A 25,952-nucleotide genomic window follows, 5' to 3' on the forward strand; every position below is an offset into this window, starting at 1 on the left:
ATTCTGAATCGGACGGGGGACTTGTTCGCCATCTTCCCTTCGTTTCATTTCGGTTCTTCAAATGTTTTTGAATGGCCTATCGATACCTGAAGGAGATTTTGTCGGTTCCCTCCTCGTTGTTCTTCATTTGAATCGGTTTGTTGAGGTTGCATGCGCATCGTTGTTGCAAGATCGAATTTTTATGTGGTCTTGTTTCGACCTAAGGCGTGGGGTTTAGTTTTTCCGGAATCCGACGAGAAGTTCGATCCAATGCTGAAGAGGCAGTGCCGGGAATATTGATTCCTGAATCAAGATGGGGAATGTGTGTATTGGACCCAGCCTATCGAAAAATGGATTCTTCCAATCATTATCCGCTACGGTTTGGCGTAGCCGAGCAAATCAGGACGCTCTTCCAGCTTCTGGTAGCAAACGCTCCGGCGAGGGTTCCTCAACCAAGCCCTCGCCAGTTAAAGCAGACACCAAAGCACCCCAACCGCTTAAGATCCATGAAGATGAGCAGAAGCCTGTAAAGGTCCCGGAAGTGGAAGCCAAGCCGGCACCTAGCAGATCGTCAACGGACCGACCCAAGAGGCCCACCCATGTCAAGAGAGCTTCCAGTGTCGCAGGGCTTCAGGCAGACTTCGTATTGAAGCGCCAAACTGAAAATTTGAAGGATCTTTACAGCTTGGGTAGGAAGCTCGGGCAGGGACAATTTGGTACTACATATCTCTGCGGAGAGAAGGCAACTGGTAAGGAGTTTGCTTGCAAGTCCATTTTGAAGAGAAAGTTGACGACGGAAGAGGATGTGGAGGATGTAAGGAGAGAAATCCAGATAATGCATCATTTGGCCGGCCACCCAAACGTCATTTCCATCAAGGAGGCTTATGAAGACGCAGTGGCTGTTCATGTTGTCATGGAATTGTGTGCTGGGGGAGAGCTGTTTGACAGGATCATTCAGAAGGGGCATTACACAGAAAGAAAGGCAGCAGAGCTCGCAAGACTCATCGTAGGTGTTGTACAAGCTTGTCATTCAATGGGAGTCATGCATGAGAGTGATTTGAAGCCGGAAAATTTGCTTTTTGTCAACCAAATGGAGGATGCACCTCTTAAGACCATTGATTTTGGATTGTCCATTTTCTTCCGACCAGGTATCTTGTTCTTTGAGTTTTCTTCTTGTTAGTTTTGATATGAACTTATGAAGAAGCTCAAGGTGCATGTTTGCTTTTTTGTGCTTGTGATTTTGGTCTAAATTGCATATTATTTTTAATCATAAGCAATTCTGCAGGTCTTTCATTTTGAATTTTCATTAGGAATTATCTTAGACCATCAGACATTTTAGTTGATTCATGAAACCTTGACTTGCATCTTGATTGTAGTACTAATCAGGAACTTCAGATACAGGATTCATCAGCTAAACATAATTGGCCAGATATGAGAATTTGATTTGGCTTCCATGTGGATTTTGATGTTCTAAATCTTTTAAATATTGGATTAGATCATTATATATTTTGTATTTAGAAGAATTTGTAATAAAGCATTTCGTGTGAAATTAGAATGCAACTGTTACAATCTTGGAATTAAACTTTCTGGCATCATAACTGTTGCCTCAGGAAAATACAGTGGTACTAAGCAAAATTGAAGTACTCTAACTTGACTGTTCATATTGTCACTATATTTTATTTGGTATTTATCTCAGCTTGAGTTACAGATTTTTTAGTGTTGTGCTTCAAAATCCATAAACTCATCTAAAAACATCTAAATGAATCATACAATTTGAGTATCCTAGATAGCATGAAATTGTTTAAGTACGACTTATCTCATAGAAAGCATGATAACACACAATAATACATTATCAATCCACTCTAATTTCGTGGAGTCATGGCGATCTCATCTATGAAATTTTCTTCCAGTTTAATGATGAACAAGTTCTCTATTTCAGGAGAGATATTCACTGATGTGGTCGGTAGTCCTTATTATGTTGCTCCTGAAGTCCTAAAAAAGCGTTATGGTCCTGAGGCAGATATTTGGAGTGCTGGGGTTCTACAAAATAAAATTTACCAGTTACCACATCATCATCATTTGAAAATTTGACAAACTAAAACATCCGATCATGTAGAAGGAAAATGAGTGATAGCACAGGGGAAAACGTATCATGACAGGCGAAACCACAACTGGAATAACTATAGTTTGCAAATTTCGAACCATTTGCAGACCTACAGCAAGAACACGAACTGATTTCTTTACCAGCTTAGCAAATAAGATTTTGTTGAAATGTACCGTGAAAGGGAAATATATCTATCAACTGCTTTCTCCTCATCTTCGTTATATAGAAACCATTTATCCTTGGGTCTCTCAGAGTTCCGACTTCCAAAATCTGCAAAAATTAGCTTACATTTATTTAGACCCACCTTGCAGAAGCAGAAGAACAATACTGCTCTGCTCTCTGGAGGAAACAAACCTTGTCGGAGTTTCAGATTGCTAAAGCAGCCTGCAAGTTTCCAATAAACACATGCTTCTTCCAGAAATATGGGCTCAGTCCGAAGAGCATCTCGTCTTATGTTATCTGAATATGTGAGACCAACACAAACAAAATTACCTCAAAGCAAAGGTAGTAGTATGTTTGGACTTTGCCAATACAAGTAATTGGTTAAGGATATAAAGCCTAGTTATTAGAATCATATAATTCATGATTCCTCATATGATTTGAGTACAAACGCAAAACCATTGTGTGATAAATCTGAATCAAGATTAAAATAACCAAATAATACAATTCAATTCAATTCATTATGAACCTTATGCTGAACCACAATATGAAAAGAAAGAAAATCCATCTTCAAAATACTATAACTAAACCTAATTAACTGCCTTTTGACAATATAGTAAACACAGTAGATCTGAAACTAAACTATAGAAGAATAAAGAAAGGTTGAATTTTTTACTATATAATAGAAATAAATATAGAAGCATTAGAGTTGCAGTTGATGGCAGGATCATTAATAGTTCAACCCAATAGACATGGTCATCATGAGTTTTAGAATAAAGTATAGATAGAAGCCTTTCGATTTGAATTGTGGTAATTTAATTACAAACGTAAAAGCTTTACAGGGTTGATTCAATAATTTATTCAGTGAATTAATGAATAATTATTCAAAAAAACCCTAAAAAATATGTACACTCCCAAAATTCCAAGTAACAACCTCATAATGCCTAATTGGATAGATGATTCATACAATCTTGCATCAAAATATCACTGAGCATAACCAGAAATTTCAAAAAGTGAAATATAAGCAATTCTCTCAAAAACAATTTATATAATAACTTAAGGCATCAACAACTGAGAACATACTAGTTGGCAATAGCTCCATCATCTTAAGCATCTCAGCACGAGCTCTCTCTGCTTTTGTTCTTATGTGAGAAACGAGTTTCTCATGCTCAGCAACTGACAGTGGTTTGTCTCTCAGAGATAGCATAGCTTTAGCAACATCATCTTTTAGCTTTTTCTTAAGATCATTACCCTGCACAGAATACAAAGTTCAACAACCAATTCAACAACAAAACATAGTGAACTTATTGGACTTGAAACCTTTTTCTTGGCAGCAATGATATTCTCTTTTGCCTCCTTCTTTCTTTCGATATACTTGTTATTTTCTTCGTCAATCCAGTTTCTAAGTGCTCTGTTGAAGATAAAATCATGGCTATCAAAAGATGTAAGTGAACTGATAAATTAAGTAAAAAAACTCTTGGTCACTCACTCAGTTCCTAGAGTCATATCGCATAGTAGATTCAAAAGTCTGAGCTTATTTGAACAATCCAAGTTATCATATGATAATGAATCCTTCTTTAAGAAATCCAAAGACATCTTTAAAACAGAAGCATTCTCATCTATGTATTTAACAAGAGATTGCAACCATTTGTCTCCGCCATTCACAGAAAATGAGATGGAACTGACAGACAATAAAAAAATTGATTAAAATAAATATACAACAAGATTTCCACAAGTTGAAGGTAAGGTACCATACTCTTCGCCCATGTCCTTTTGGATAAATGATAACAATTTGACATGAAATTTTACAACCGAAGAATATAGTCCACGGCTCCCAACACGTCCTCTTGCTAATTCTCTAAGAACACATTCAGGTTCTCCTTTATTTACATCAAGAACCTAAGCGGGTGATGAATTTTGAGAAAGAATTAGCATCCAGCAAAGCCAATTGTATAACAAAATGAAAGAGTATATTTGCCTTCAGACATTCATGACTAGTAGAAAAGAAAGAAAAAAAAGTATTACAAATAACTGGGTTATTAGCTATGAACCAATCAGTTGTGGAACCTAAGGACATTCTTGGAATTTAACATAATAAGAATTGACAAATTCACATGATAACTTTGCTGGAAAATTCATATAGAATACGATGACTTTTACAGATTACATTATTTTACATTTTGATATTTCATAATATTCATTTTCTCACATACTTACAGTTAAGAAGAACAATGCTTTATCACTGGCACAACCAAAAGGTGAATCCAATCAATCTAGCTGAATAAGCGATCCCAACAATGATGGTGACAAGATGAGTCTCAACTAAGCGATCATCCACATTCATCCCAATATTGAACAGCAAACAACCACCACACTGCCTAAAATACACTCAAATGACTGATGTTATACAGTTAGTTTGCCCGGTTATACCAGCAAATACTTTATTTGACTGCTATTAAATAAAAAGAAAAAAAAACCACCAATATGCAATCTTCCTATTAAGTTGTCACCATTGTCTAAATTCATTATTCTTTGTTTGTTGTCATATTTTAAGAAAGATAATTCTCACAATAAAATCCAATTTTTCAAGTGGCATAGTTCTTTCTTTTCTGTGAAGCATTTGCTTTTATTTTTCTACAATGAATAAGCTCAAACTTTTCTATAAGATTCTTAGTAGTTCATACAAGGAACTTTGAATCCTTAGTGCAATTTTGCAAAGATATGGAAAACTGAAAATAAAATTGATAGTAAAAAAATATCTTGTCTAGCAGAAGTAAATATCTTGCTGTGAATGCTTCAGAAGTACTATAGAGTGAAGTAATCTCAAAGGGCTTGCTTTAGTAAATTTCCAGTTACCCTTCTTTAGTATGGCATGGCCATAATATTATCTCAATGTTTCATCTCATTCCAGAAAGGCAAGAAACAAACTACAGTAGTAAAATCAAGTATTGAAGCAAAATATAAAGTCATGAAATTAGCAATATGTGAACTTATTTAGGTTTAAATTGTTACCTAGTAAGCTTAGTTACCTAGAAAGGGTGTATTGTTATGGACCCAAAGAAGCTTTGTTGTTGCGACAAGCTATTATGCACATACCATCCAATCCAATGTTTTAAAAGAGAATAAAGCACATAAACATTGATCGTCACTTTATCAAAAAAAAAAAAAAAGAAAAGGTGCAATTGAATGAAATTGTCCCTTCAGCTAGCAAACTTTCCAAGCAAACCATTAAGAGGACCCAAAATTGATCATGTTTGCAAACCTAACATTTAACAGTGTATTTGAACCAATTTAAAGGGGAGTGCTACGGACAGAACAGGGAATACCATAATGTAGGGATGAAGTTGTAAATATTACAATACTTAGGGTCCTAGTTATAAATTCCTAGGATGTTGTAAAGGGACTTTCTGATAATAGGAAGAAAAAGACAAAGAAACAAATTTCCATCTAAATATTAAACACAACACTTTACATTGCGCCCTTTGGAACACTATTAATAATGCCTTGAATTTTGTTCCAAATACTTGTACAGACAAAGACACCATATAGAGCAACTCAGTATTTGATCTACAGATGAACCATCCAAGTAGAAATACAGAATGCCCCAAATCAAAAGTCTAATGGCATTAGATCAAAATATTCAAATTGATGTTACAAAAGAACAGACCAAGGATACATATAAATGATACTACAGTAAACCAGAAGCACCCATAATCAACAAAGTCGAATATTATACTTGTATGTTGATTAATGTGACATTATACCTCTGAAAAAGCATTGCAGAATTCCAAAAATTGTAACGCTGCTCCAACATCCTCAGCTGCCCAATCAGACCCCGCAACCTCCAGTAATGGTGTGCCCAGAGGGACCACAGGCGCAACATTTTCTTGGTCTGGTTGATTTACTTTGATGACGCATTTCATGGACTTATCCTCTTTCAGATGACTTTTGCCATTAGCAATTGTGTTCTGAGTGTCAACTAACACATTGGCTTCAGCAATATTTGAGTTTCCGGTAACATGTTTCTGAGAAACAGGTTTCTTGCTTGTTGGTTTGACTTGTAATTTTTCTTTCTGAACTATAACAGCACCCTCACATCCATCTGATTGTTTAGGAGACCTTGGCCAATTGCTCCCTGAATGCATTTCATCATTCTTTGATTTGACAGAGATTTTCTTTACGTCTTTTGCTTGCTTATTACCATTTTTTGGTTTTGCATTGTCATCAGCAAGCTCAATACTATTCTCACTTATAAATTTTAGCTTCTTTGATGACCTTGTTCTTTCATTCTTCAGCAGCGATTCATCTTTCTCAGCACCGCCGTCAACCGAAAGCACATCATTCCGACCATCAGGGAATTTCTCCAGATTGCGGCTTCTTTTTAAAGCTCCTGTACCCTATCAAAGACTCATGCTCTGTATAAGCACTGAAAAGGCAATATTTGTGCATTAATCAGGGGGAGGAAATCAAACATGAAAGCCTACCCTTTTCAAACAGGGAGGATTTCCTGCGCTCAGACATCTTAAACCGTTTGCAGCGATAAGCACTTCAGACCCTTTGTTATCCAGCAAATCGTGCACCGATGTGAATCCAGTTGCTTTAGCAGCATGGATGAGAATCCCTGTCGGTTGCTGGCCCTTCTTTTTCCTGCAAAAGAAAATTCGACACGCTTAGTCACACAAAATGGAACAACCCAGTTTCCCAAAATAAACTTGATATAGCCATCCATCCAGGTGAAGTTGAGCAATTCACATGCAGAAACTACAGTTGCAAACGCCACGGCATTTTGGACAACTCCAGTTCTCTAGCACCGCCACCTGCTCTGCATTCTCCCCGTACCTGCAACCCAAATCAGGCATCCGCCACCAGCGGATCTCAACAAAAGCATTAATAAAATAAATAGAGATAACAAAATCAAGGAACCTGTTAAGAAGACACTTGTGGCAGAATTTTATAGTGCAGATCTTGTTCCCTTTCATCTGCTTGCAAGCCGCCGCGAAGTCCATCGTCTTTTGCCGACACTGAGCCACCTCGCGTGGCAAAACGAGTGAGAACTCTCCCGTAGTGAATGCTCGGGAACAAGAAAGGAAAACTTAAGAGGAGGAGGAAGGCGTTATCACCTGGTGGCAGGTCATCCCGCGCTCAGAGTCGTAGATGCGACCGCCGACGACCCGGACTCCGGGCGACTTAGTGCGCTTGCGTGGGGAGGCAACAGAGGAGGAAGCAGCCTCGTCCGGCTTCTTGCTCTTCCCGGCGGCGCGGTGGCCGTGGGCCTTGGGAGTGCGAGGGACAGCCATCGTCGATCCGGGAAGGAGAGAGGAGGGGATTCGCGAGGCAAAAGGGAGGGAGCAGGGATTCGAGAGATTTTTGGAGCCCGGTTTGAAATCGCACCGTTGGGGTGTCAATAAAAGCGCCTTAATTTCGCCTTAATTTGGTTGACTCACTTTTCCACCCGCTGCCCTCGTTCATGTTCATTGGTTATTTTCCGAGATATATGTGGGTTCCGCCTTAGTCGATGGTTGATCGTCGAGGTAGAAAAGTGTGGCTTCTTTTCCCTTTCCTCCTCGAACGGGACCGATGATGGAATGCCGGTGACCGTCGGATAGAAGTGCACATTCGGAATCCACATACCTGCAATCTCACCCGACGATTTTGGCCGTCCATCTCTCGATACTAGTGTTAGGGATTACTGCTCGACTATGGTAGGGTTGTGGGTTAGTAGCAACAGGAGAACTTACGGAGCAGAACTTTTTGGGATTCAAATTTTGGCGCAATGACCGCCTTGGCAATTGCAAATTAAAGGTTACTTAAAAAATTGAAGGCATAGTTTTAAAATAATAATAAAAAAATAAGTCAAAAATTATTTATTAAAAATCTTATAGGGAATATTATAATTCTTGGTTCTATTAATTTTTATTATAATATATTTGTTTCGTTCAGTACATCATAGATGGTACAAATGTTAATTTAAAATTCGGCTGACATACACGTTTTTTGAAAAGAGTCATCCAAAGAGAAGTAAAGTTCTAAAAAGCACTCAAAAAGAATATTAGAATAGTGTCGGAATTAGATCACGGCAAGCTACTCTGACGTTCAAGTTAAGATACATGCGTGAGGAAGAAGTTTAATAACTTAAGAAAATTAGGATAGATATGTATGTGTACTTGTGTACAAGGACATGAACTACATTTTTATAATAGTTGTCTTACGTTCCATTCAAGAATACGTTTCTGTTTTTGCGAAGGGATCGATTATGTGTTCTCCGAATTGGGCGGAACGATCATGTCTTCGATAAATATCACGTGCAGGAAGTTGATCTTCAATGCGGGAATTGCGCTAAGACCGAGTCATGAGGTCGACGCTTGATGCAGGAGGTGCGCCAGGACCAAGTCATGAGGTTGACGCATGATGATGGAATCGAGTCCTGAGGTTGGCGCGTGATGTTGGGACCGAGTCCTGAGGTCGGCGTATGATGTCGGAACTAAATCTTGAAGTCGGCGTATAATACCGAAATCAAGTCATGAGGTCAGTGTATGATGCGTATAATGTCGGACCGAGTCTTGAGGTCGACGTGTGATACTAGAAGTGTGTTGAATTTAGAATTAGAGGTTAAGGTTTTTTGAGTTAATGTATATTTTTTTTCCTTTGCATTATATTGTATCCGAGATTCACGCAATCGCCAAATATCCATACCAAATTAATATTATAAATAAAAGTAGAAAATATTATATTACTTCATAAAAATTATTATAATTGTAGTTCATCATAACAAATAAAAATTCAATTTGTATACTTACCGAATTGTAGATATTATCTTATAACTGAAATAATATTATAAAAAACAATTATATTAAAAAAATAAATTAAGATGAATAAAATGTTATTTTAATAATAAAAAATTATATCATAATAATAAAAAAAGAATACTTTTAAAATTTTTCCCCAACAAACAAAACCTGATTTTTATTGCCCACCCTCCGCTTTTTTCTAATGCAGAACAAAGGCAGGTAGCCGACGTGATTGAAGGGACGGGGTATCTATCCACTAGGTTTGCGAGGGAGTAGATGCTCCCTCCGTGGGACCCGCAGCTCCGGACATCCCGTGCCACGTGCTGCGCTGCAATAGGCTTTCCTCGGCAGGTCATGCCTCAATTACTCGTGCACAATTAAATTCGAAGTAATTAATTAGTCAATTTATTGTAATTAAAAAAAGACTATTCGATTATTATTTTGCTAAAAAGATTGTGATTAGAGAGTAAAATAAAAACGAGTTGATATTTTTAATTCCTCACCGAATTGGCAAAAACAAATCACTAATTTTGACGTACAGATGTCTGGTCTGGTTGGACCGAGCCGGAACGTGCCGACGAACAGGACGAAAATAATAATTACTCATAATTCATTTAATAAAATTATTTAAATTTTATATATATATATTATTTTACAATCTTAATAATAAAATAATAAATCTAGATATTGATAATAATCTTTAACAAAACTATTTTAATAAGTTTCACAAGGATGGTGACGCACTTATCCTTACCATTAGAGATTAGATGCTTCAAGTGCAATTTTGTTTATCCAAGTTAATTTAAATTGAAAGCTACTTTAAAAGTTACAATTTTGATTTTATATTTTAAATAGTATTCGAAAATTGGAGAACAAATTTTAATCGTGGGAACAAAAATAAGATTGGGATTTGACATGAGCCATGAATTAAATAAATAATAGATTTCGTAAAATGCTTTAAAAAAATAAAAATTATCCTTTAAAAAACAGCCGCATACTCGGGGCTCCACATCTTGGATTGTTCCCATCTCCGAGTCAGCGTGCATGGGAAAAAGCTATGCGTACGAGATCAAATTTAGCCTTTCAAGACTTTGTACGCCGTACCCACTCGTTTACCCAACCTGGACCCAGGCGAGTCCACCGCACCTTTGCAAATCAAAATCGTGGTGATCAGTGAGTTACAGAGAAGAGTATCTCTGAAAAATCTTATCATTGTAAAAATATTCCCGGAGAAAGGGCAGGTGGGGGACCGCGCGGTCAGAGAATCTAGACACGTGGGAGCAGCACATGCGGCGCTGGCTCTTCTGTCGACGTCATGATCTACCCGAACCGCATCGGGAATGAAGCCGGTCCGGCCGCCGGCTTCCGCTTTGCCGCAAGGCTATTTCTGTATTTTTCAGAAAATAAAAAAGGGAAAAAAATAAACAAAAGTAAAATAACACAACACAATTAAGATTAATAAAATATTAGATTAAAAAAATGCGTATTAGGTCGCCATCAGGAAGTATAAATAAGCGAACCGGCGATGATGACGACGACGACGAGGAGTCCGCGGGCGAAAGCGACGCGAGGAGGAGGCGTCGACGTGGCCGTTACGGATCGCGTCAGCTAAAACGGAGTCTCGTAACGGGGGCGGCCATCCTCGAAGTGGGTGGGCGATAAGGCAGGGAAGGAAGGAAGGCCCCACGCGAACAGCGGCACGACCGTCTCAGGAGTACGGCGAGGGGCCCGGGCAGTGGCCAACTGAACCCACCCAGCAGTGGACTCCGACACCGACAGCTGGCGTCGCCCTCCTGCGTGCTGCTGCTCACCCACAAGTTTACCGAAGCACTGGTATTGAACTTTTGGGGAGCCAAGGGATTTGCGACGCGTGGACGAGGAGGGCCGGAGCTGAGAGGCATGGTTCGTCGCACCTGCACATCGAAGCAGCTGCAGAGAGACTTTTTATTTAGAAACCGTAAGAAAGTTAGTGGGCGTGGTACGATTCCTTTTTCTTGGTCTGGGCCCGCAGGGGTTTCATATCTTTTATTTTTATTGTCTACGACAACAATTATAGAACACAATGTGCGTACTTAAATTAATCAACTAACGTTTGACGTTATAAATTTATTTTTATTGAATTGTTGATGTTATAAAATTATTAAATTGCAATTGTTTTTGTTTGTAATTATTGGTTTTTACCCTGCTCAGCTGCTCCGCTGCTCCGCTCTCTTCGTTATAATTCCTCTCTTCTTAGATCTCCACCGCGCGCGCGCAACCGAAGGAAAAAAATGAAAAGGGAGCATCAAGAGGCCGCCGGCGGCGACAGAAGAGGAGGAGAAGGAGGAGGAGGAGGAAATTGGTATGCTGCAGCGGAGCAAGAGAAGGGGAAGGCCTTGATGGGGACGGACGACGGCGTCGACGAGCTTCTGGCGGCGCTGGGCTATAAGGTTCGGTCGTCGGACATGGCCGACGTGGCGCAGAAACTGGAGCAGCTGGAGATGGCCATGGGTAGTAGCGCCGCCGCCAACGACGACGCACTTCTTGCTCACCTCGCTTTCGACACTGTCCACTATAACCCCTCCGACCTCTCCAACTGGGTCGACAACATCCTCTCGGAGCTTAATGCCCCTCCGCCTCTTCCCCAACCGCCGCCGCCGCCTGCTGACCCGCTTAGTCTTCAGTTCGACCTTCCCCCCGCTGTCACAGAGCAATACACGATCGGGACAGTTGACCTACCGGACGGCAGCCCCTGCAGCCCGGCTGATGTCGATGAACTTAAGCCACAAGCTTCTACTGCCTCCTCGGGCTGGCTAATTTCCCAGTCTGGTCAGCAGCCAGAAGTCGCGACGTCCCTGAGAGATCGAAAGAGGTTGAAGGTCTGCAGCTCACCTCCCTCGTCGACGATCACGGCGGATGCGGCGACGTCAACAGCAGCGCAGCAGGTGGTCATCGTCGATTCGCAGGAGGCAGGTATCCGTCTGGTACACGCCCTGATGGCGTGCGCAGAGGCGGTGCAGAAGGAGAACATGAAGGCGGCGGGCGCCATCGTGAAACAGATATCCGTGCTGGCCGCATCGCAAGGTGGCGCGATGCGCAAAGTCGCCGGATATTTTGCGGAGGCCCTCGCCCGCCGGATCTACCGGCCGCAGCCCCCTCGTGGCGTGGGCTGTTCGAGTACTCTTGAATCCGCCGCCTTGGACGACATGCTTCACCATCACTTCTACGAGAGCTGCCCCTACCTCAAGTTCGCCCATTTCACAGCTAACCAGGCCATTCTGGAAGCCTTCGCCGGCTTCCGCCGCGTTCACGTTGTTGATTTCGGGATGCGGCAGGGACTGCAGTGGCCGGCGCTCCTCCAAGCCCTGGCTCTCCGCCAAGGAGGCCCGCCGTCATTTCGCCTCACCGGAATCGGCCCACCGCAGCCCGACAACTCTGACGCTCTGCAGGAGGTGGGCTGGAAACTCGCCCAGCTCGCGAAGACCATCCGAGTCGACTTCCAGTACCGCGGCTTTGTGGCCGCTAGCCTCGCGGATCTAGATCCCTACATGCTTCTCGGTCCGGAAACGGACGGCGGCGGCGTGGAGGACGACGAGCCGGAGGTGGTAGCAGTGAACTCGATCCTCGAGCTGCATCGACTGCTTGCGCGCCCAGGGGCGCTGGAGAAGGTGCTGGGGACGATCCGCGCGGTACGGCCGCGGATTGTGACCGTGGTGGAGCAGGAGGCGAACCATAACGGCAGGACGTTCCTGGATCGGTTCACGGAGGCGCTTCACTACTACTCCACCATGTTCGACTCGCTGGAGGGGGGCGCCTCGCCGCCCGCCGTCGCCGAGATGGGCGGGCATGACCAAGCCATGGCGGAGATCTACCTGGGCCGTCAGATCCACAACGTGGTGGCGTGCGAAGGGGCGGAACGAACAGAGCGGCACGAGACACTTCCGCAGTGGCGCGCGCGCATGTCCCGCGCCGGCTTCGACTCCGTCCCCATCGGATCCAACGCTTTCAAGCAGGCCAGCATGCTCCTCGCCCTCTTCGCCGGCGGCGAAGGCTACCGGGTGGAGGAGAACGACGGGTGCCTCACCCTAGGCTGGCACACGCGGCCCCTCATCGCCACCTCCGCCTGGCGCGCCGCCGGCGATCCCCTGAGCACCTCTGCTTCCTGCAGAACCGCTTCTTCCTAGGGCACGCACCCCAGCCATTAGATCGGCTCACGGGTAAGCTCCTGGCCGCACAATCTAGGGAATCTGACCGCGGTCGACGTCTCACATAGTGCCGAATGCTCACCTCCGCTGGGGCTCTTCTTTATTTTTTGTGCTAGCTATCTACGAGCGAACATGATTCGTCGCTGCACGAATCTCCAAGCATGTTAAATAAGCTCTGAGAAGTAGAACCGCCGCTTTCTTTCAGTTAGAGATCAGATCCTTTCTCTTACCCAATGTAAATTAAATTCTAGATTTCATGTAAATTAATTAATGGTGGCTTTAACTTAAACTTATCGTCTTTTTTAACCGTAAAATCTCTTCTGAAGTAAACACAATAATGCTAAATAAAATACCTATTAACTCGAACCAGACGACTTAATCTAAGAAAACAAGGACACTCAAAATATTGAGTGAAATGAATTTAAGTAAACTGAAACATTCCTAAACAAATCTAATTATTACCTGAAGCCAACTGAAGTGAGTCACATAAGAATGAGGACCTAATAGAATACCTCTGGATTGTGGTTCAAATAAAATAAGACATGCACAAGCGCAGCTGAAGGTTCTTCCAATAGACATGTACTACATAAAGAGAGATTTTGAATTGCATCAATGTTATGCATCACTCACACTAGGTTCTGTCGATTCCAAGAACAAGATCACTTGTACACGGCTTGGTTTAATGGATGAACTGAAAGAATTGGAAGATCACAACTTTTGTGTTTATTCTTATATCTTATAATGATATAATCATTATAAATAATCATTTTATTATAATGAATATTCTTAGGAAGTCAATATCAATTGATAAATAAGTTAATTAGTTAATGCATTTGTTTTATAATTAAAATACTAATTAACTAAATGATTTAATTGATGGTATTGATATAAATACTCTAACATTACTTGACACAGTAATTATATAATTCTTTATATCATTATTTTGACATTAATCAAGTAATTTATTTACTGTTATTATATCATTTAATCAACGTTGACTTAAGAACCAAGAACACTCTACAAGTTTGGAATGCAGAACCAGCGCTTAGGATTGGCTATATTTGAAAATTATACAATGACTCAGCATTCCTAAATTCCAAGTTGAGCGGCAGATGAATTAGCAAAACCATAACAAAATATTGGCCGATGCTTGAATAATAAAACTGGTTGATAAATGATGAAAATGAAAACCACTGAGAAGACCATCAATCAAAAGAATCACATGTGCCAACAGTAGTAGGAAATAGCATGCCATCTTTCAAACTGACGTCACATCCTCTTAGTGAAATAAGTAAGCATTATTAGTTTTCCAAGCATTCTCCCTCATGTTCATGAAAAATGCCCTATTTAGCCAAAAGGATAACACTAAGGTTGCCATTTCTATCAAATGTTAGCACTAATACTGAGAAAACCAATTAAGAGTTCAAAGCCCTACAAGAAATTTCATTGCCTGTCACAAAAGTTTCAATATAAAGGCATAAGTACTTATCCATATGTAAGTACAACATAAAAGCTTGTTTTCTTTTTGCTAATTAGATCGAGAACATGTAGGTGGAAACTGAGGCCAAATTTAACCAGAAATGGATTATGTCTTGTAATTGTGTGTTTGAAACCAACCACTCACCTTTTCTGAGAAGAATCTAAGACCTTTATCTGGATAGTCAGCTTCATAGGTTTCACCGAGAAGTGGATTAAATGGCTTGCAGATTCTGCCATCAGTTGAAGCATATCCAGAAACAGCAAATGCAGCAACATTAAGAATCCTCATAAGACCATTGCCCTAGAAATTTTGTAGAAAATCAAGTAAAAAAAACAAAAGCAAAGCTAAAGTTGAAATAGAATGTAAAATAGCATCGGCATCCACAAACAATGTTATGATTCTAAGTAATGATGTTGCAGATGAATTTTAAAAACACTATTTAAGTAATCTGGCATCAAGTAAACCAGCAATTATGAGTATTAAAATTAATAGGGTTTCGAGGAATAGTGGCTTTAGTCCCACTGTGGTTGTTAAAGTTAATTATCTAACCACCTATCCCAAAAGTTGCAGTTATTTAGAAAGAAACTAATTTATATAATGGATCACTGCAACTGCCCACTTGAGACTAATGGGCATGAGACATCCTAACTTCAATATGCCCCCACACAACCATCATAATTTAGAGGTACAAACCTACATTTTTTTTTCTTGACATAGGTATGGTTTGAACTTTGGATCTCCTATGCTAATTCCATGTTAATTGAGTGGCTAACCACTTATTACAAAAGTTTGAATTATTAGGAAAATTAGCAATTTATATAATGAACTCAAACACTTATCCATGTGAGATTAATGGGCATGGAACATCCAACATCAGCAATGGAACTTCAGATTTAGGGGTTTATCATGTGTCACACATATATCCATATAAAAAGATATCTTTTGCCAATGGAATAGAAAATTCTCTTTCTCCAATGTCAACATGGTCTATTAGAGCCTCTTGTTGGATTATGGTTTCCTAAAAGATTTCCCTTAAAGAGAGGCAGTCGTCCCCTCATCCTTCACTTCTTTCTCTCCCATTTCTCTTGTTCACAAGAAGCACATTCCTGTGATCATGGGATTCCAATCTGCTCAGTCCCACAGCTCAAATTGACAAATAGTGGCTCAAAATCAGAGTCAGGGTCATATTTATAAGCCATGATCGGCAGGCATAAGAAGTCCTATTAAAGCTAGGGAACTTCATGATCCAGGTCCCTTGGAGGCAACTGCAGTGGTCATTCATGGTTCGTTTTTATATTAAGATTTCTTGAAGTGACTAGCAATTTGGTATGAACCAGCTCAGCTCTATTTCAACAGAACCTAAAATATAGACAACAGCTAAAATATAGTGTAGTAGACAGCAAGGGCATGGATGTCACGTGTCAGTATAAAAAAAAATCAAACTCAAGAAATATTATCTTTACAGGCGGGTTAGTTTCACCATTACACAGATTTATAATAATAAAAAATTAATGCAAGTTTTGATAATTCAAATCATGTTGACGTTCCCTTTACCACCTAGCATGCTAAATTCCAAACACAATTGAAAATAGATAGAGGTTGTTAAACATGTGTCACAGTGAAAATCTATTGATATGTCAAACAGAATTACTAGTAATGTAACCTAACATAATTTCTTTTCAAAATGTATGAGTGTTCATATTACCTTTTTTCCCCACTCATATGCTCGATCGATAAGATAGGAATATTCCAGATCCTCGAAACACTTCTGCAGTGATGAAATTGGTTCATTAAAATACACTGGAAGGCAAACTTTTGTAAGATCCTTTCCAATATTGTCTTTGATCATTGACCAGAGGCTCACTCCCTTTTCTTTTTCAACAGGATCAGGTAGTTTTTTACGTCTCCTAACATAGGGATAGTTAAATCCCACAGATTTCATAGAAGAGTCACTAGCATCTCCAATACAGATACCATAATCATCCTCATCATCAGAATCAACTTCAGATCTATAGAAATCAGACTCTGTGCTCTTAAAAGAGCTCGATGATAGAAAATCTCGTGTATCAAAAAAGGCATTATCTTCTTCATCTGTTTCTTCTTCGACAGCATCAGGTCGTTCATTGTCATAATCAGATTCACTTGCACTCCCTTCTGGAAAAATATTTAATGCGTAAGATACACAGATAATGTAACTTCAAGCAATTAACCAAATTAACTAGCAAGAAAGATGCACTACAAACATAGAAAATATAAATAACTTGAGAAGGAAAAAGGGTAGCAGTCAAATATGTGCCAATACTGAGACAAGAGTGAGTTTGTAGAAGGGAACGAAGACTGATGACAGGTTTCCATGTAGAAACAAACAAAATAAAACAAATGAGAAGCAAAAAATTATCACAGTCACATTTTTAAGAAATCACAAAAGCGAAGAATTAATGAAGGAAAACATCTAACAAAAATAGTTATTTCAGAAATTGCACCATTGGTTAGTGTCAAAGATTGCACATGTCCATCTCCATCCATAAACTACGAATGAACAAAGAGGAACACAAAAAGTGCAATATCAGGTATCAGTTAGATTTGTTAATCACCAAATGATGAGAATTTGCTGCTCAACATTGGAACTCCTGTGTAAATCAAATGTGTATCCAACAACTGCGAGACTCACTGATCATCAGCCAAATTAAGAATTTAAATATAAAAATTAAAAGGACATACATCAGTGGACCATAATCACTACATAATCCGACATGAAACTGAAGGCCTTATTATTCTAAGAAATCACATGCAGCATATGAACATAATAACCTAAACTTTGAAAATTATAGTAAGTTCTATTACCTTTTAATTGAAAGGTTAAGATTATTGTGGAAATTATTAGGTTGATAAAACATCAAAATCAAAATCATGTTGGATCATTTTAAATCAGGTTAGGTTAAAATCTGAATAGAAAGGAAAGATCATCTATATAATATTGTGGTAAGAAACTAGCATGTTATCATAAGCCCTTGTATTAAACATCATACCACTATATTTCTCTTGTCTTGATCTAGAAGCAAGTCCATGTTCTTTAGTTTGTCTTTGGCTCTCATCGACAAGAGTATTCTCCAAGTCAACCTTTTCTGTCTATTATAAAGAATGAGATAAACTATTTCCAGTCAATGCACTAAAAAGCAAAAATAATAAAAAAAATACTTCCAGTCGATGTACTAAAAAGTAAAAAAAACACTTTAATATGCGTCCAAGATAACTGAACGGTCATTATTTGCCGTTCAATGGATTGTTTAACATTATTTTAAAATAGGAAATAATCAGGATGAGTAATGTGAGTTTTAAATAATTTGGAGATAACTGGTTTGAGGACTAAAACTTTCACTTTGAGACTCACAAAGATAGGGCTTGAAAAGATGATTATAACTTAGTGAGTAATACGTCCCATCTGCCAAATAACAAGTCTTATAAATTGTGATTAAAAAAGATGTAGAAATAAGATTATTTTGGTTGCATGAAAAATGGCTTGTTATCTTCTCCACCATATTTCTACCAACAACTAATCATTAGGATGCATTTTTTCCATCATAAATCGAAAACCCTTTCCAATGGACAATGATGTTTTCCATTCTTTGCCTTTTCCTTAAAATTTCAGAATACTAGAAGTAATTGGAGGCTTGACCATTTAAAAAAGTTTTTTTGTATTAACCCTCTTTCTTCGACCACCTTCTGTCGGTTAAACTGGTTGGGATCTGTGACACGGTATCTCATAATTCGCTGGCAGCAGAGTCATCAGCACTGATTGTATGCTTAGGGCATAGCTCTGACTGACCATGCGTGAAACATTGTTCTTGCTTTATGACAGAGATAATAATTTCAAGATCACTCATAATTCTAATTTAAATTTAATTTTCTCCCAGTCTAATTGCCATGTTTTTATTTTCTGATCTTAGAGCAGGGAGTACTCGTTTTTGTTATATTGTTACAAAAATAACAAGTTCTTCAAATGCATGAAAAAAGAACCGAACTTATGAAATTGGATGTAATGACTAAGACCTACAAGTTGTGTAAAATTTGTCATGTTACTATTCTTGTAAACTGCAAATCTAGTTATGTTACAATTGCAATTTACAAGTTAGTAAGATGATAATATGTCGTGTTAATACATCAATCTAACACATCCTTTGAAGTTCTTAAATCTAGTACATGCCTTAAAATTTGTCAAATCTAGCAAAACGTATGCATTTCTTACTAAAATACAATTTCAGTTGTCAAATATTCATCCAGTTGCTGTTAAAACAATGGCATGACATCCACCTGACACTTTATCAAGTTGTCAAGTTACACACTAGACTTCCTGCCTGATATTCGTCTAGTTAGTGACAAATTTGTCACTTTGTATGTTTTATCAAAACTAGCACCATTAATATAAATTTTCTCAAATCTAACATATTAGCAAGGTCATGATAGGTGAGGGAGATGAAAAAGAAGTCGGTTATTCTAGGATTTTTCATATTATGTGAGATTTTAACATACCTACATTGGTTGATTCATTGATGCCTTCATTGTAATCTAAGTTCTATACGATATCAACTACTCTTGCATTGTGGCATCTTGCTATCACAAATTTTTTATCTAAAAAATCTAGGTTTAAGGTTTCTAAGGTGTGTAAAGTATACGATTGAGATATGGCTAACACTTTGAGTGACTGTATCAAAAGTAATTTTCACTATATTATTAATCTTTGTGTATATTCTAGAGCCGCCACAGATGTGGATTCTTAAATTGATACGTCCATATGTGAACTATAGTTTGCTCAAAAATTCAAGATCCATTTTTTTAAAAAAAATATTAAAAACCACTAATGAAATAGTTATTAATCATAAGGCTAAAAAGATTATTTTAACAATTAGTCTCACTTGTGTGTTCATAGCTAAAAAGATGACTCTGACCTGCAAGTTATGTAAAAATAGCCACGGTGCATGCTAGGATGACAATTACAAAAAACTACTACCGATACAGGCTTTCCTCGTAGACTGCCAAACAAATTATGCTACACTTGCAATTTATTAGTAAGGCGAAATGGATGAATAAACCCACAATCTAAAACGTTTATACAGATTCATAAACGCAAAGAAGAAGCTGTGAACAACGGAAAAGGGATCTCTTTGATACCTCTAATTGGCGGAGGGTGTCGACCAAGAGGGTCTGCTTCTGCTTAAGATGAGCAAGCTGGTTCTGCAGCGCCGCAAACTCGCCTTTCATGATCTGTTCGCACTCTTGTATCACCGCGTCGCTCAGCTTTTCTTCCTGTAGCCTATTCCGTAACTTATCGGTAGACGCCACAACGTTATCCACCGGCGCCATGAGCTCGCTGTTTGAAATCCTCGGGTACATGTCCTTCATCGCTTGCAGCGTCTCCATCCATGCCGAGCGACCTTCCCTTGTCTCCGCCCTCAAGTGGAGTCTTTTCGTTCCTGAGAAGATGGAGAACCTCTTATCGTCCGATCTGCTCTCGCGGATAGAAGAAACCTAAAAAAGAGATATTCTGATCAAGGGACGAAGAGAAGAAGAAGGGATCGCCAAATTGGTTCTGCGTAAGAGCAGGGTGGTGACTACCTTAAGGTGGACTTCGCCGACAGGCTTGCAGGGGGTAAAGGAGAGACTGCTTCTGCGGCGGGACATGCGACGGGCGGACTCCTCTCTGATGACCTTCGACCCCTTCTCGACCTCCTGGCTAACCTCGATACGGTGAGGACCACGGACCTTGTAGTACGAGAGAACGCCATCCTCGAGCATGAACCACCGAGGCCTCCAGCCCTTTCCATAGTTGACCCACTTGTAAAGCATTCCCGAGATCCCGTTTCCGACGACGTTGTTGAGTCTTGCCCCGCGGTGATCGAGGGCGTCATGGAAGGAGGAGCGGAGGGAGGCGGAGGCAGGGAGCTCGGAAGCGAAGGAACGGCGAGAGGCAGACAGGCATCTGGTGGTGCCGCCGTTCTGGTTGGGGCGGTGGGGAGGAGAAGAGTCGCCGCTTCTGGCGGGACCGGAGGCGGATGTAGGAGGCGGAGGCGGAGGCGGAGGGTAAGGGATCATGGGACGGGCGGGATGCGGCTCAGAGGGCGGAGAAGCTGCGTCGGGGATCGGGGCGGGGGCGGCAGGGGAAACTGGGGCGGGGGCGGTGCAGCAGAAAGTATTCATCCGAGGAGGTATCTGATCTATATGAAGGAGGGGAGGGGAGGGGAGGAGGAGAGGCAGTGGGAATGCCGAGGATGGTGGAGATCGCGAGACCGGCGGCGACGGCAATGGGCGGGTAGTGCGGTGGCGTTAGCTGGTGGTGCTTTTGTTCTTATTTGGCCACGGTTTCTCTCTTTAGTTCCCGTGGCCAGCGATGCGATGAGAGAGAAAGTGCCTTCGTCCTCTATTTCACTAGGACATTGCAAAGGCTCTCCGTAAAACTATATGAATCGACGGTCATGAAAAAACCACTTTTCCCTTTTAATTTATCTTTTTTTAAAGAAAAACCTAAAGTGTTTCACTTACGAATTATTATATTTTTAGAATGAATATGCAAAGCTAATACATAAAAATAAAAAATAAAAAGTAAACGTTAAAACAAAGCTAATTCATAAAATTTAAAAATATTACAACCATTTTATGTTACTTTTAGAACGAATATGCAAAGATCCCTATGGGATGTTCATGACTAACTTATTATAATGGAATAAAAATGAATGTATGCCCTAAAAAAAAAACTCCTCCAACCCTCTAATCACTTATATGCAAAGATATTTTTTAAAAAGAAGATAAATATTCGATAATAAAATAAGGTGAGTTGGTTTTTCGGTAAACTCTAATTCAATTTGATTCTTATACAATTCTCATGGTTATATATAAATTTTAATAAGAAATATAAAAGTAAACGTTAGAGATGTTCTTTGTCTTGTTTTCATCTAGAAATAGTGTTTGCTTACGAAGTAGTATTCGAAAAGAAACATTTTATGCAAAACTTAGAGCATACGTTGTACATTTTTGCAAAGAAGATAAATTTGGAGGTGGCTTCTAAAAGTTGTATATAAATTTGTGCATGGAGTAACTTGTAAGAGGAATTTTAAAAATTATATATATTTTCTTTGTTCTAGAAATAATGTTAATGTCGTATTAATTGTACATAAAGTCCTCTCTTATTCTTTAGAGAGCAATTTCATTCTTTCAACCATTAGCCGTCATCGTCATAATATTAAGGAAGGTTAGGTAACATGAGCTTGACACTTTATAATAATGGACGAAATCACAAACCACAAAGAGGACGAATGCATTACTCATGACTTCTACCACCTACAAGATACCTTGAGAAATAATCATGATACTTGCATTAAACCTTATCTCATTGAAGATAATGGACGATTGTGAGCCATCAATTATCTATTAATCTCTATATAGTGATTTATCTCCTTATGAACTTTGAAGTAACCACTAAAGGTTCTCATTGACCTCACATGATCACACAGTAATTCAATAAAATGTTACATGCTTTCAGGGATACCTTGCCTGATCCAAATGACAGAGTTAAATTTTAGACAATGATGAAGAGTGCTTCATGACACTGTTGATGTCCAAAGAAGAAGATTGATAGGTATCTGTACGACCAGTAATTATGAATTTAAAATGTCGTAGTCTAGTGAAATTCCAACCTTCAATAATCCATCGAAAAAAACTTTCAGACAAGGACAGCACTATTTTGTACAATACCTTAGAATTCTTTGATGCCACCTAAACTATAGCTGATCGTCCAACTACATGATAAATGTGGGAATTTATTGTTTGGTGATAGGTCGGACTTGTTACGTTAACATATTAAAGATTCAACTACAAGGGAAAGCAGTCTATGGCTTCAAAAGCAAATATGAATATGGGTCCGACTCATTATACCAGAAGAGTAATAGTACAGCAAATGAACATGAAACAAAAAGAGAAAAGGATGTACCTGAAAGAGTCACCTGAATTTGATACCTCAAATTACAGGTATAAACACCAAGAAGCATTTGATCCAACAGGTACATCAGGGTCCTTGTGTTCTTTCTCAAGCTTGACTATGACTTCATTGAGCTGTGAGCATAGCCTAGAGACACCGAGTACTCCTCTAAGAGCAATCTACATGGGTGTTGATCACCAAACAGATTCAGCTCTTTCAGTATTCCTGAGACTGAAAATGGGCACTGAAGAAGTTGCAGAAGTCCCACATAAGACATCATTGCTTAAGATCGATAAGCCAGGGGCAAATTTTCTAAAGATCAACATAAACTATAAACTGTGCTCCAAATTTACCGGATAGCCAAACCGGGGAAGGTCGTCTATCAAATCTTTATGATATTGTGTGAAAATGAGAGCAATTAGCCAAATAGAATTGTAACTACAAAAAATTCAAAAATAATAATAAATAAAATAGAAGAAAATTTTTTTAAATCTTTTTAAGAAAGATAAAATCTAGTTAATTTTGGTTAGTCAAGCAGATCTATTTCATTTTTTTTTTTCAAAAAAAGGATGAAGATATATTTATTTTAATGTAATTGACATATACACTTTTAAAAAATAAAATATCAAATTGTTTCATCAAACAGTTTAAGCTTAATAGTACTAAATTAATTCATTATACCCTTTTCGGTTAAAATTATTTACCAATAAAATTAAATGGACATTTGGCTTTTTCAAAATAAAATAAATCTATTTTAGTCCGTCAATTTCATAAGATGGATTCCTCTCTTTTTAAAAAAATAATAATAATAATTCATTTTTTAAAATGAAAAAAAGTATAAAAATTCAATTTAATGGGTATCTATTCTTTGAAAAAAAAGGGGGAAAATAATTTAATTTAATCAGTCAAGTTACTTCACCAAACATCTTGACTAACTAATTTATAAATAAATATGGAGTTGTGTCACTAAATATCGCGATTCAAACTATGGAAGGTAATTTGGTTAAGGAAAAGAAAGAGAGGCCTAGTTTGAACATTTTGAAACATAGGCGTCCAGTTTTAGTGGCATTTTTTTTTGTGTAATAGCTCAATTGAAAATATCAAAATGTAAAGAGCAAGATTACTTTTGTACCTGGGCATCTCGCTATATGATTGTGGTGTCGCTCATTATAGAGATGAGCTTGAGTGAGCCCCTGACCAGCAAGAAGTTGACAGGCTTAAGATCTGAGTGCACAATACGTTCCTCGTGTATTGTATCAACAGCTTCAAGCATTTGCTGCATTTAACTGCATTTAATGAGACAATTAATATTCATTAAGCGAACAACGAATATGGACAGACAGCATTTGTTAATTGATGCACCAGCCAGATAGATATTCGATTCTACTGAAATGCTCAGCTAACTTCCACAAAGATTAACCCACATAAAATGTATCGACTGGAGCACCAAACTCAAAATTCTAGTGAAGACTCCATCTTACATATGTAGTAAACCATAATCATCTGATGCAATCATTTGATCATGGTTTTAATATTTTCGTTTGATTTTGGAAAATTCAGGCAAAACAAATTATCACTTATACCATGGGCTGAAACCAAAAGAAATTTGCCACAAGACTACAACAAAGCAACAACAATGATGAACCATACTCAGAGGAGAGGTTCAACAGTCAAGAGTTGGGAGAAATTGGTTACTCCTTCCTCTCTTCTTCGTCAACAGATGTCATTCCATCCATCAAATTTGCTTCACTCTCCCTTGTTAAAAACATGATGCCCAATAAGGCAATCAATCGATGCGAACCAGACTCATTTGTTATGTATATAAGCCCATCTAAATCCTATGGAAAGTTAAGCCAAACCTGTTAAGTTATATATCCTCAGCTATTGCTAAACTGTTGGTGCTGCTCAACTTTCTCTTCCTCTTCTCATGCACCCATCAGCTTATTCTTCTTCCTACTCCTGTGCCTCGATCTTCCTTCTCTTTTCTTCTGCTACCACCACACCAAGCGGCATAGGAGATTTCGGATACTACTCTCCTGTTACCTATCAAACAAATATGGCAGATCTACTGTTATGTTCCTTCTTTGATTGAAGAATGCTAGTCTCCTCAACTCCACGATTTAAGATTCAATCCACTTAAAATCTATTACCTATTTTCCTCCTTCCCCAGTGTCTCAGAGGTCAAACTCCTCACTGGAACCGTTCCCAGCAACAGTTGGGATTAGAGCAATCTATCACCGGGCTCAGAGGTCATTCATGTAGACCGTCTCTCCTTCATTACCACACCAAACCTCTATATAGGAAAGGTTCTGCCACCATAGAGTGTAAATTACCTAAATTCTCAGGGAAATGCGCCTAATGGATACTCAAGAAACTATTTTAAACATTTAAATCAACGAACGAGACTTATAATCGATATTACAACGACAAATCGCTTGGGGAACAAGACAGAAGGATGCAATATACGTTGATCAATCGAAATACTAGCACAAAAAGCCCATAAAGATCAAAGTTGCCGAGAAGGAACAAGAATCACGATGAAACCCCTAATTCCTGAACAGAGAACGCAATTTCGACGGATGACTGCTGCAATTCAACTATTAATATGATATCCGCGAGGAACCCAGAAAAAGGAACGATTGAAAGGGGAAGAAATCGAATACCATTCTCCACGGAAGTCATGTCTCCTCCCGCCAAGACCTCTGGGCGTTGCGCTTCGATGCCATGGAGGACGCCACATTCTGCACGCCTCCATCTCGCGAAGCTTCTATAGCCGAATCGAATCGGTCCAAGCTGAACCAACTAAATCAAATCCCAGTTCGACCAGACCGAAATTGATCGGGATATTTAAACATTGTCAAATTGGTAATAAATTAAAAAAAAAAAATCAAACGTCCACATTTATAATTTTAAATTTAAAAATTCAAACAACACGCTAACTTCACGAATCCATCGTCTCTAAAATTTAAACTTTCAGCCTTTAATTAAGTCTTGAAATCTTTTTAATATTTTAAGCGCTTGAGCCTGGACGTTTAGGCAATATTTTCATGTACCCTTATACTCCACGCGCTTATTATAATAATAACTTGGTCAGAAATGAAAGAGATGCTTTTTTTTTTATTAGAATTAAGTATTTTTTTATTTTTAATTGTTCACTCCCCCTCGCGTTAATGGTCCATTCCCTCAGTCCAGTCTTTCCGAACTGAGTAACGAGTTAGTCGGCTTTTCAGTCCCCCTTTCCTTCCCTTGTTCCCAAACCCCCTAATTATATCCTGGAGCCCCATTATAT

At 39.1% G+C, this 25,952-nt stretch overlaps 4 protein-coding genes across 4 annotated transcripts; 2 read left to right on the forward strand and 2 right to left on the reverse strand.

Moving 5' to 3' along the window:
• The first annotated feature begins 245 nt into the window (after positions 1-245).
• LOC141813606 (calcium-dependent protein kinase 10-like) lies at positions 246-2,214 on the forward strand. Its single transcript, XM_074701562.1, has 3 exons — positions 246-1,127; positions 1,919-2,016; positions 2,191-2,214. The coding sequence occupies exons 1-3, from the start codon at positions 293-295 to the stop codon at positions 2,212-2,214; spliced, it is 957 nt and encodes a 318-aa protein (XP_074557663.1). The 5' UTR covers positions 246-292.
• Positions 2,215-3,275: 1,061 nt separating this feature from the next.
• LOC141813297 (uncharacterized) lies at positions 3,276-7,539 on the reverse strand. Its single transcript, XM_074701236.1, has 9 exons — positions 7,363-7,539; positions 7,166-7,263; positions 6,995-7,081; positions 6,727-6,889; positions 6,007-6,639; positions 3,999-4,141; positions 3,732-3,923; positions 3,563-3,653; positions 3,276-3,494 (listed from the first exon to the last, which is right to left on the reverse strand). The coding sequence occupies exons 1-9, from the start codon at positions 7,537-7,539 to the stop codon at positions 3,276-3,278; spliced, it is 1,803 nt and encodes a 600-aa protein (XP_074557337.1).
• Positions 7,540-11,221: 3,682 nt separating this feature from the next.
• On the forward strand, positions 11,222-13,418 carry LOC141813346 (DELLA protein SLN1-like). Its single transcript, XM_074701296.1, has one exon. The coding sequence runs from the start codon at positions 11,301-11,303 to the stop codon at positions 13,191-13,193; it is 1,893 nt and encodes a 630-aa protein (XP_074557397.1). The 5' UTR covers positions 11,222-11,300; the 3' UTR covers positions 13,194-13,418.
• Positions 13,419-14,637: 1,219 nt separating this feature from the next.
• On the reverse strand, positions 14,638-25,394 carry LOC141813607 (oxysterol-binding protein-related protein 1C-like). Its single transcript, XM_074701564.1, has 9 exons — positions 25,327-25,394; positions 23,796-23,949; positions 22,676-22,907; positions 20,308-21,117; positions 19,864-20,220; positions 17,724-17,823; positions 16,400-16,848; positions 14,839-14,994; positions 14,638-14,664 (listed from the first exon to the last, which is right to left on the reverse strand). The coding sequence occupies exons 4-9, from the start codon at positions 20,887-20,889 to the stop codon at positions 14,638-14,640; spliced, it is 1,671 nt and encodes a 556-aa protein (XP_074557665.1). The 5' UTR covers positions 20,890-21,117; positions 22,676-22,907; positions 23,796-23,949; positions 25,327-25,394.
• Positions 25,395-25,952: the final 558 nt, after the last annotated feature.

Source organism: Curcuma longa, chromosome 20 (assembly GCF_044706935.1).
Source record: "Curcuma longa cultivar G26 ecotype Majalengka, Jawa Barat chromosome 20, ITB_CL_G26_1.1, whole genome shotgun sequence".
NCBI lineage: Eukaryota > Viridiplantae > Streptophyta > Magnoliopsida > Zingiberales > Zingiberaceae > Curcuma > Curcuma longa.

Coding starts and splice junctions, on each gene's coding strand:
- LOC141813606 (XM_074701562.1), top strand. CDS start 293: ATGGGGAATGTGTGTATTGGACCCAGCCTATCGAAAAATGGATTCTTC. Junction 1,128..1,918: donor GTCCATTTTCTTCCGACCAG/GTATCTTGTTCT, acceptor TCTCTATTTCAG/GAGAGATATTCACTGATGTG. Junction 2,017..2,190: donor CAGATATTTGGAGTGCTGGG/GTTCTACAAAAT, acceptor AACCATTTGCAG/ACCTACAGCAAGAACACGAA.
- LOC141813297 (XM_074701236.1), bottom strand. CDS start 7,539: ATGGCTGTCCCTCGCACTCCCAAGGCCCACGGCCACCGCGCCGCCGGG. Junction 7,264..7,362: donor GCGGGATGACCTGCCACCAG/GTGATAACGCCT, acceptor GAGGTGGCTCAG/TGTCGGCAAAAGACGATGGA. Junction 7,082..7,165: donor CACAAGTGTCTTCTTAACAG/GTTCCTTGATTT, acceptor TTTGGGTTGCAG/GTACGGGGAGAATGCAGAGC.
- LOC141813346 (XM_074701296.1), top strand. CDS start 11,301: ATGAAAAGGGAGCATCAAGAGGCCGCCGGCGGCGACAGAAGAGGAGGA.
- LOC141813607 (XM_074701564.1), bottom strand. CDS start 20,889: ATGAATACTTTCTGCTGCACCGCCCCCGCCCCAGTTTCCCCTGCCGCC. Junction 17,824..19,863: donor ACACCCTCCGCCAATTAGAG/GTATCAAAGAGA, acceptor TCTTTATAATAG/ACAGAAAAGGTTGACTTGGA. Junction 14,995..16,399: donor CATATGAGTGGGGAAAAAAG/GTAATATGAACA, acceptor CAAAATTTCTAG/GGCAATGGTCTTATGAGGAT.